At 42.9% G+C, this 11,507-nt stretch overlaps 1 protein-coding gene across 1 annotated transcript; it reads right to left on the reverse strand.

Annotated features, from left to right (window-relative positions):
* Positions 1-1,454: 1,454 nt before the first annotated feature.
* On the reverse strand, positions 1,455-10,293 carry C2H19orf67 (chromosome 2 C19orf67 homolog). The gene is made up of 7 exons (XM_078384062.1): positions 10,243-10,293; positions 7,758-8,044; positions 5,992-6,136; positions 4,266-4,366; positions 3,216-3,401; positions 2,734-2,856; positions 1,455-1,920 (listed from the first exon to the last, which is right to left on the reverse strand). Exons 1-7 carry the CDS (start codon positions 10,291-10,293, stop codon positions 1,731-1,733), a joined length of 1,083 nt encoding a protein of 360 aa, XP_078240188.1. The 3' UTR covers positions 1,455-1,730.
* Positions 10,294-11,507: the final 1,214 nt, after the last annotated feature.

Raw genomic sequence — 11,507 nt, forward strand, 5'->3', positions numbered from 1 at the left:
ATGATCCTTCTAGCTGGAAAAGGATAGTTGCATGCCACCTGATCCTGCCTTGGTTTATGTCAGCTTCTGAGACCAGTTTCTGAAGTGTTACTGAACCATGACATCCTGCAGCATTTTCAGTACTATACATTTTTAACTGAATTTTTAAGAGAGGTGTATACTTTTTGGAAATTGTTCTCAGTGTAACAAATGAGGAAACAGGAATGTTCTAAGCTTCAATCATTCTGTTGTGTAGATTTTGACCTTGTTGAGGCTTTAAAAAATAGCAAAGCTTTACTGAAACTCAGCTTGGCCTTCCTATCTCACTGATGCCCGCATTGTGAGATGAAGCAGTTGTACAGGCTGCCAGACCTAGGAGTGAGCACTATTATAATAATTATACTTCTTTCTCTTCTTTGTATGCATTTATTATGGCTCTCTGTCTCCATGTTTGACATTTCCAGTTATATGTATCTTGGCACGTAACCAAAGGAAACTAACTACAGTATCGGTGTAGCTTAACTTGGAGAGAGATGTTTTGGCCACTGGGTGGCAGAGCTTCTCTTCATCCTCCTTTGTGCCTTTCTGACTCAGCATTTTTGCCCCTTTTGATGCCTTGCCAATCCTTAACTAGCGGCTTCTGTGCTTGTAATACAACCGTGCTGACTCCTCTAGCGCAACTCCTTTGAAATACTGTAACACACAGGACTGTTTATTCTTTATACAATGGTACCTTTCCACCATTGTGAGTTTTCTGGGGATATCACCAACAAATTTGTTTTTCTGAGCAGTGGGAGAATGACCTTGTATTACTGCTGATCTTGTCCTGTCTTTTATGCATTGTTGTTTTTAAATGGTGTTTATTTTTCTCTTTTGCGCATCACCTTAGGCATGCATGCTAGTCAATAAAATTAATAAATGCAACTGGAACTGAAGGATGAAAAGTCATGAACCGAAAGGATAGTCTCCACTCCAACAACCTTGCTAGGCAAGAAGCCCCACCCAATGTTAAGACTGAACACAGTCACTAGCATGGAAAGATGTGCAAAACCTGCATTTATTGCATTATTCAATAAGCTATAACATACATTTTTAAAATAGCCAGATTTTATGGATGTCTCTTCCTAGCTTCCTCAGATACTTTGTTTATCCTCATTACACTAGACAGTCAAGTGACCAGAGCACAACAGGCAAGAGGAATCAGACGTTGTACACCTTCAGATAAATTGGCTACAAAGTTGGCAGGATCAGACCTGTGTCTAGTGTTGAACCACTATCAAGAGTCTGTGGCTGGAATCTTTACCTGGAAGAAGTACAAGGTGGCTCTCAGCTCTATCCCACTGGGAATAGGAGGGTCACAAGGGCCTTATGTCATATGGTTTAGCTCCAAGTGGATGGTTTCGGCTCAATAGCCAAGCATAGAAACCCAAGAGGATGGCAAGCAGTGAACATCAACGTCTGCCCTTATTTAAAAATACTGTATAATGGAACTCTGTCTTGCAAGTAGCATAAATACAATGGGATAAGAAGCAGATGCAACAGGGGACCAAGATCCTTTTTTGTCCTATTTCAAAACAATGTTACCAGAATCTCAAAGTGACATATTGGTAAGGCCACGTGTCTCCTTGTGCAAGACTAATATATGCCTAATATGAAGAAGCTACAAGCTGGCCTCTGCTAATGCAGTGCAGGTGGCATTAGGAATCAGGAAAGCTGCAGTTTTAAGTATGCCTTGAAAGTATATCTGCTTTTTACTGCCCCTGTTCCCCTGGGCTCACCCAGCAGGAAGTCTCGCGATTATGTGGACCAGTACTCTGAGCGCCAGTACTCTGAGCATTTAGCATTTGTACCAAGAGGTCCGTGGCTAAAGTGTGGGAAGGTTCCTCAAATCCAATAGTCAAGAGCTGCTGATAATCCCCCATAGGCTGATGACATAGTACCCTGTGTGGAGAAAACAGGTCAGGTCAGCAGTGGCTGTGGCACTGTTCAGATAAGTTCTCTGGGAGTTTGGCTCTCTGAATTTATACCATGACTACATGGCAAGAGTGATTCCATATGAATGGGAGGGCTTGATTAAATTATGTCATTTTTCCTCCCACAGTGGGATTTCCTCAGACATCCATTCCTCAGTGCTCAGACTTGCAAAGTAAGCCTGTTCTTCCCTTCCAGGGAGGAACTACAGAATGTTAAAAACAAAATAGTAGGTGAGTAACATCATATGCTGTGAGTATATCTTTGACCACTTCAGGAAACATCTCATCTAGATATTCCAGACATCTCATTTAGTTCAGGGAGAGGTAATTTTGATGGATCCAGAGACACATGTTTCTGCCCCTAGAATCCAGAGACACATGTTTCTGCCCCTAGAATCCTTCGGGGGCTGCATGGATCACCAAATATGGAAAAATACAAAACTGCAAGTGTCCACTTTTGAAAAATATATGTTGTTAAATAATATGGCAGGCCTAGAAACTATTTATAGATGAATTGCAACTCCTAAGCCTTCCAAGAACAGCAATTCACTTTCCCCCCCAGGGAAAACAATTTTTGGCAGGAGCAAGGGAATCTGAGAGTAGAGGTCAGAAAACAGCATTACTGTATACTTTGCCAGTCCTATAACCTGACCTTCTGTTCTGCCTGAACTGCACAGAGATTGGAGATCCAGTATTGTTGGCTAAAAAGTATATGTCCTGGCAGGTAGGCTACCCAGGACTAAAGCTTACTCTGGTTAGCACTTCTGTTCTGGATACTTACCAGGAAAGCACATCAGAGCTGTGTTCACTGTCAGGATCTAGGGGCACCCAACGTCCAATGGACCAGAGCTTCTGCATCTTGACTGTTTTTTCATCGCCTGTGTCCCGGAAGCACAGAAAGTAACTAAAACAGAAGGACAAGATAACATAGAGTCTAGAAAGGATGAGAAAGTCTGGTCAAGGAAGTTTCAGGGAACCTCAAAATAACAGCAGTAATCTCAAAGGGGAGCTGTGTTAGTCTGTTGTAGGAAAAACGAGTCCTCTTGCACCTTAAAGGCTAACAAATGCCACAAATATCTTGGCACTAGGTAAGCCAGTCACCCTAGAATGTGTAGCAGATTCACAGCAGGAATTGCAGCAGCTCAACACCGCCTGTAGAATCTCCCACTCTTCAAACACCAGACAGACGTGGTGGTGGGTAGCAGTGTTTCTCCATACTGTTCCCTCCAGCCCCTTTGCCCATCAGTATGTCCAGCAACTCACTATTCTGTCTGAGGTGTTTGATTCCGCCCAGCAGACCCTTCCAAGATGTCAAGGTTCCAGCGCATCTTCTTGTATAGGTTATGAGGAACATGGGCAGCTGTATAGGGTGCTGAGATGCAGTATTGAAAGATAGAAACCTGTCGGGCTTCATTCAGCCAAAATTTCCCACAGAAGAAACAGGAGACACTGGTGAAGATTTGGAGATGGACAGAGAGGAACAAGTAGGTGCATGAACAGTGGAAAATGGACTTACGAGAGAAGCATAGTTTCAAAACCAAAATAAATATTTTTCCAAATTTGTACAAAACATCAGCAAATAGGTATTCTGTTTAGGGACAGTCCCCAAAATAGCTCAACAGAACTTTGATTATTGTAATTCAATATTATATTTATAATACTTTTGCCCAAAACTGAAAAACAAAGTTGTACAGTGAAGGGAGGAAAGCCAACAATTTTTGAAATAAAATGTTGAGTATTTTTAGAAAGATTTGTGGGTTTAAAAACTTGCACAGGAAATCCAGCTCTGTTTTGCATTAAAGCAAAAGAAAGAAATTTAATCACATTTATTCATAAAAAACATCTTTATCTGTAGAGTACTTTTTTGTGCTTAATGGTATAAATAATGCTACTGATTTCATTTGGAAAAACCAATTTTCCTCAACTCTACAAACTGTAGTGACTAGAAAGCACCACACCAGGAGACTCCTGTTCTTGGCCTCAGCAGACTAAGTAAAGCAAAAAGCAAAGTGGGCTGCTTATATACTGCCCCATAGCACTTCAAGCACTCTCTGGGCAGTTTACAAGTTAATTATGCAGGCTACACATTGCCCCCCCCCAGCAAGCTCTCAAGGTTGACTTAGTCTTCTTCAGAGGTCGGTAAAATGAGCTGACCTCTGAAGGATAGAAGACTGAGTCAACCTTGAGCCGGCTACCTGGGATTGAACCCCAGGTCATGAGCACAATTTGGGCTGTAGTATAGCAGTTTAACCACTGCACCACGAGGCTCTTCCAGTATATGTAGCTAGACCTTCCTTCAAGTCTGTCTCGTACCTGGATGGGTCCGTGTCTTCTAGGGAGACAAAGCTGAATGAAGCGTACATCAGCACCAACTGCTCAAGCTGACAAACCAGCTGCTGAGAAATCTCCAAAAGCTACAAAGTAAGAGTAGAACTGACAAGGGAATGTGGGCTAGATGGTTTTTTTTTAAAAAGTCTGGAAGTAGAAAAGACAGAACTTTCAGTAATAGCAGTCAAGTACTAACTGAGAATGGGTCAATTACCATGAACTGTCTCATTGCCCACCATTGTTCTTCTTGTGCAGACCCAATCCAGCCCTCTAGGGCAGTGGTTCCCAACCCTGGGTCCCCACGTGTTCTTACACTTAAAACTCTCAGAAGCATTCACCACTTGTTGTGTTGGCCAGGATTTCTGGGAGTTGCAGTCCAAGAACATCTAGGGACCCAAGGTTGGAAATCACTGGTCTGGGGTTAGCAGGAAGGATTTGTATCCCTGGCCTGTAATACTGGCATTTGGTGGTTTCCAGTTGGCTGTATGGGGGTTCCCCTGTAAATAAAGTTGAAGTGCCTACCCTAATATTGACAGCAACAGCTTGAAGTTCTAATGTGCTGGCATGTCTTGCAGAACCTTTTCGCTTTTGATTCTGCCTGCCATGAGAATGCAGTTCTTGAGATTTCCAAAACAGAGTTAATCTACTGAGCTGGAAAGGATTCTCTGTCCTTTCAGTCTCAGTTACAGCCATGGTCCTGGAAAGTGACAGGCTGGACTGATCCATGTTTCCTGCTGTTCCTTTTCCTCTCTCAGAAGAAAATCAGCACACACTCCTTAAGCTTGAGCAAGCAGTGGGTTGGCTAGCAAAAAAGCAAAGTTAGGAAGGCAGAAAGAGGCAGACGCATTTGGTAAGACAAAAGGACTGAAGGAAGCACTGGTACGTACACTCAAGAGGCTTACAAATGAAAGGCAGTATCCTCTGTACTTCTGCCAAATTCTTGAATAGGGCTGAGCAACTTTATGATTTAAAAAAAAGTCTCCCATACTTGGATGCTCCATCCTCATCACTGCTATTGATGGAATTGAAAGTGTAATTGTCCACTGCTGGGAAATATTACCATATCTCATTTAATGTAGATCATATCTAATAAGCCTGCTATCCTTCCTCTTTAAAGTATGATTTAGAATCTAAAGGTGGATTTGCACAAATGCTCCTTCTATTTCTCCTTCCTTGAGATTAGTTCAATTTATTTCCCCTTATCTCATGACATCCCAGTATAGCCTCTTTTTCTCAAGGACTTCATCCCTCCAAAGGTTTCAGCTCTGAAGTGCAATCTATTTGCACAGTTGCTCCAAAGTGTAAAGATGGAAACTTCTCCCTGTCATCCTCATAAGTGCTGTGAGTGTGAAAGAAAAAGGAAGGGACCATGGCCAGGAATACACTAACTAAATGATCACAAGGAAAACACCTGTAATTTCAGATACAATTTTGGAAATGAAGACCAAAATGTTTGATTTAGAAAGAGGCTGCGGAGGTTCTTTGAGTTAATCCCAGGACCCCTCCCAAGCCAAATGGAGAAGATTTTGATCCTGGCCACTTCTTATCCTGCAAATCGCCTTCTCCTTTCCTTTGAGTCCCTTCTCAGATTAGGGCTGCAAAGGTGTAAACTGGGTGTCTGTGAAGCAGAGTTAAACTGTTCGAACCTGCCTGGACACAGTCTCCCTCCTGACCATTCCAGGCCTTCTCCTCTTCGTACAGGCAGACTCACCCGCCTTCTCACTGGCTCCTGGGGCAGTCTCAAATAAGGTGTGCAGCTGCGTGCTGTCGATTCCAGGTAGTGGAAGTAGGGCTGGCACATGTGTAGGAATGTCGGCATAGCTTTGGCAAACTGCTCCTTCTGCATTCTGTCCCTGCTGGAAAAAGGAGACCCGTGCTTTGGTCATCACATGCTGTTCATTTGTAGCACTGAGGCTCAAATAAGACAGGATGCTCGGTTTGCCTTTAGGGCAAAGGAGGGCAAAAACACAGCCTCCTGAGATTCAGATGCTGATAGCCTGATTGTCCTCCAGTAACAAGAGCTTCTGGGAGCTGCATGGCTGAGCAAGCAGACTTGCAAATGAAGCCCATGCTTACCTCCTGCTGATCAGTAGCCAAACAAAGCAAGCTACTTAATTGGCAAGATGCTTCTGAAGGTGAGAAATGTGTATGTGAAGACAGATGACTTTCACTATTTACAGTGCTCCTTGTCTAAATGTAAGCTGAGCTTCTCCTTTAGTTTGTCTCTAATTGAAGGAGAAAACAGGGACATAAAGTTTGCTCCCTGCAGAACTCTTCTTGACCAAATCAGCTGCCACTGCCCACACACAAACACTCAAAAGGTGCCTGGTTAACAGGGCAGAGTTGAGGATTTTGAAAGCATTTTGGAAAATATATTTTTCAAAACAAGAAATGGAAACCGACAGAGCAGCTGGCTATGTTTTTGTCAACCTGACTTCCTCCAGCGACAGCTCCCACCATTTGCAGTCAGCAAACCCAGCCACCAGAGCAGAGTGGTTGAAAAAAGCCCCATCTGCCTTTTTTCCTGGGACAGGTTGCAAAGAACTGGGAAGGAGGATAGGCTCAGTCTCTTACTTCCTGCAGGTCACTAGGCAGATCAGCATGCAAGAGGATTGAGCAGTTTCCAGGCATCCAGCATACAAATGAAAATGCTCTACAAGAATCTGCATGTTGCATAAGACCCTAGAGTGCTAGAACTTCTCGACCCACAATTTGCACTAGGTGCTCAGAAAAGCCAGAGTAAATCATAAGAGACAGACTATATCTTTCATAAGGCTCTGCCCTGGTAGGACCTTTGTGGCTCTATAAAGAGCAAAGAAGTTTGGACTTACTCTGTCTCTTTTGTGATGCTTCCAGTATTTGTGGAGATGGTGGTAGTTACAGTAGCATGAGTCTCTTAAGAAAATTAGAGTTCCACTGTGTACATTATATCGTAACACATATCAGGCTCATGTCTCAAAAGCAGCACTGGTGTGAAGGGGGGAAAGTTCCCTTGGAGTAAAGGCTTAAATCTTTCGTATTAAATCTGATTTCTGCCTGATACTGACCAGTGTGTGCAAAAGCACACCAGACAACTTGGTGGCATGCTACTTCTCTGACAAGAATTTATATTTCTCTTGGACTTCTTAACTTGATAATTGGAAAGGAGAACAGGACTAAAGTGATATTCCAGCAGACCAACCTTCAGCACTAGAGTGGCAGATTCAACACAGAAGCTCTTCTTTTTAAACTGCAACTTTTTCATGGTTCATGTCAAAATCTGGTTTTAGGGAGCATTGTATGAACTTGCCTTGATTATCAAAAGCAGAGGTGAGGAATTGTTGGTGTTCCATATGTTTTATACTACAGGCCTCACAATTCCTTTTCACTAGCCTTGCTGATCGGGGCTTCTGAGCGCTGAAGCTCCAACTCTCTGGAGAACCAAAGCTTCCCCACCCTAGGTCAAAAGGCTACCCCATTTGCCCAGCCCTGTGCCACCTGTACAGGAGATATGTCTGGAAGTCCTCTGCTTTCTTCAGCAAATACTTCAACTTTTCCGTAATGGGAGCAAGCAGCTCCTCCAGGGTAAGATTCGTTTCTGAAGGTGACTTGGGCTGTGCTGGAGCATTGCTGAGCCAGTGGGACTCTGTAACGGGAGGTGAGAGAAGACACAGCCCTGGGCTATTAGGACTGAGACTCAAGGTTCCTTCAGAACTAGAAGACGGAACATCCACAGAGGCAACCGAGGTGCCACCATACCCTTGCTTGGTTGCCATCTTCAAGCACTTGCATCAATGAATCTGCCAAAAGAAAGATAAAAGACTAAGAATCAGTGTAGCACACCCATTCTTAGAGATGCTGTCGAGAATAGAATTAGGTCCATAGGCACTTAGTGAAAGATAAGCCCTCATCTCTTCTGTCCTGTCAAAGCAGAGGTGAGCAAAGTCTTGCGGGATTGCAGCTCCTACCAACTCAAGTCAGCATAGACAATAATGAGTAATGCTGGGACTGCACTCACCCACCTATCCCCGGTAGAGCTAGGACAGTGCAGGAGCTAGTCCTGTGTAGACATTTATGAATATGCAGACATCTTTAGGTTTACATTATAAAATGTATGGAGGCATATGTGCTGTACGAGTGGGCCTCTGCAACAGGGCTTGCAGTGTATTCCCTTCCTCCCAGTATTAGCTAGCTTAAAACAGGAGTTTGTAATCATAATGGAGATGGTCTGGAGCATCTTCCTTTAATAAAAAATGCAATATGCAATTTTTTTAAAAGTTCTTAATATACATTTTATGGTGCTATGTATTGTTGGTTCAACTGTATGGTGAAGAATCTTAGACTTAAGCATAGGAACCTATAACAAAGAAGGTTCTGAAATGCAGTTTTGTATCTGTAGCGTTCAGCCCTGCTCTCACCTGTCCGTCACAGCTGAGCAGTGGAAAAGGAGCCAATGAGTGAATGGAAGGTGGTGCTAAAGGGGGAGGGGCTGGGATATAAAGGGGGGGTGTATTGAGGATGAGAAGGAGTTTTGGAGAGATCTGGGAGTCTGTGAGAGAGTGAGCCAGAAAGTCAGTGAGAGTAGGGTTCTGTGTGTCAGTGAGTTCAGTGAGAGAAATTGATTAGCAACTTGTGATTTACTTAATATATATTACTGATCAAATAAACAAGTTTAAGTTTCAAAGCAACACATGTCTCAGTAAATAATTGGTACTGAATTGATATTGGTGGCAGCAACTTGTGAAGAAGAGTGAGCACCTCCTGAAGGCCTGAGATAATAGAGGCTTCAGCGCGCTTGTAACAGTAGGATGTTAAGAATTTATTGGATTAAAAGAATGACCACTGAAGGAGTTCTAAGATGAACTAATAAAGAACAAAAATCATAAAACATATAAAATGCACAAACTGAGATACTTTTAAAAATTTAAATTGTTACTGTTGATCATTCAGGATAAAATCAATGGGGAAAGTGTCTCAGGAAAGAAAATAACCTCCTGAAGAACCTTGGGGGGTGGTTTGAATGTAGCACCACATCGCTATTAAAAGCTGTTGCACCCGAAATCGCTATAGCCACGATGATGTCCAGGTTCTGACAGAAGAAAAACTACAGTAGAACAAGAAGTGGCTTCTTTGGGGGCGAGGGAGGGAGGGGAGCTTTGAAGTGGACGTGGGATAGATTGTCCTTTCCCCTTCTACTTTTGTGGTGTGCAGTAAAAGGCTTCCTGTGCGTATTGGGGTAGTGTTGAAAGAGGGGAGGTTTGGATAGGAGTGAGAGCTAATTAGACCTGCCAGATTATTGGACATTTCTATAATAGTCAGTGCCCAAGTTGCTGGGTTTATCTTCTGTTAAAGGAAACTCCATGTAAACACTTTACAAAAGAGGTGTGGGGGGTTGTTTTTTGCTGTTGAAGCACACATCCTCTTTAAGGATGATCCTGTGTATACGTGTTTGTGTGTGAGACAGTCAAGGGAGAGAGAGAATGAACACAGTTACAGTTGGCAGAGGGATACACCAAAAGGGAGCAGGATTATTTTTTTGGCCTCTGAAAGACATCAACATATGGTGTTGCCTCTCTGAAAATCTGATGAGGGGGCAGTGTAGTTTGCCGTGTTGGAATGTTTAGACTGTTGCTGCCACTTCTCCTCAGACAGCATGTCTGTAAATAAACGAAAATATTACAAACTGACACACAAGCTCCAGTGATCCATCCGAAGGCAATCAAACCAATGCTAAGTACTGAAGCTTCTTCCCTTTTTTTTTTTTTTTTTTTAAATTCTTACTGCCTAACAGTAAGACACACTACATTGTGTGTGGAGGAGGGAGGCAGTTCTGGAGCCTGACTCATCCCTAGACACGACAGTGGATTCTGGTGGAGAGTTTTCTTAACCTCATCCTAGCATGCGTCCTCCATCTCAGTCCTAATCTTCACCCTCAGAATACTTACTGTGATCTCTCACAGTTTGAAACGGTCCACTCCCTCACATTGACAGTTGGGGATGGGGGAGGGAGATGTTCCAACTGCCGCCCCGACATTCTTAATGGTTTCCAACCCCAGGCTTACAAGGTCTGCCTGCCTTCTACGTTTCTTTACACCGTCGCTGTAGGCATCTCTGCTGTTAGCCTTTGGGTTAGCTCACAGGTTTTTTTAGCAGTTTTGTCTGCTTGGTTTTAAAATCAGTTTACAGAATGACATGTCTCTGCATTACCTGGATGCAGTGCTTCCAACATGCTACACTTTGGATGACACTTTGAATGCTTTCACTTTTAGTGCTAATGAATAATGACTATTGAGAGATGCTCAGGAACATCTAAAAAGAGGACCATTGAAAATGAGATCCATAAGACGGCCAATAGAGTTAACCTTGTTTCTGTCATCTGGGATCTTGGCCGTAAACCACCTTCTCCCAGTGAAGATTTATTCTTATACTCTGATGGTATATTCTTTGTACTACCAAGTTTTTCTGCTTATTTATTTATGTATTTATTTATTTATTTAGTGGGTACACTGAGATGTGTTGCACTGATGGATAGGAACCACAGGGGATACTATCAAAACTTCAATAGAGATCAATACAATTTTATAGAGAGATGTTTGAGTGCTAGAGATGTTATGTGATGTGGAAATATTTGGAAAGAAATAGCAACCCATTTGTAACCGATGCAAAGGGTAGTGCACACACATTAAGGTTATAATTGGGATGTCCCCAGCCTCAGCCAAAATGGACTTTTCCAGAAAGAGATGGTCATTGGGCTTCAAAGAGAAGAGGCCCTCTTTGCTGGCAGTGTGTTCTACGTAAGCAGGAAGGGCTTCCTCTTCTCTTAGAGGAGAGCCCAAAACAGCTGGGCATAGCAACGAAGATACAGTTGTTAGCAGGCTAAAAGGTAGTGATCACAGGTGGATCTCAGTTGAAGAGCATCAATAGCTTTCAGAACATCTTGCATATAAAAGATAGACACAAGATCTGATAGGACCAAGGGGCCCTTAAGCCCTTCTCCTACCAACTGCTGCTCTGAACAGTCCGTCTCAATTCTGCCTAATTAGGTCAAGAGGAGAAATGCATTTTGGAGTCCCATGAACATTTTGAAGGTAACTCATTAATAGGGTCGTCATAAGTCAGAGGCATGCTGACAACACAGAACAAAAGCAACATGAGGAGGGAGATGGTTGATAACTCTCCTCCATTTGAAGTAGCAAAGTGTTTATTTCTTTCTTATCAGCACATTGCACAATTCAAATTACGGGTGTA

The sequence above is a fragment of the Pogona vitticeps genome, chromosome 2 (genome assembly GCF_051106095.1).
Source record: "Pogona vitticeps strain Pit_001003342236 chromosome 2, PviZW2.1, whole genome shotgun sequence".
Classification (NCBI taxonomy): Eukaryota; Metazoa; Chordata; class Lepidosauria; order Squamata; family Agamidae; genus Pogona; species Pogona vitticeps.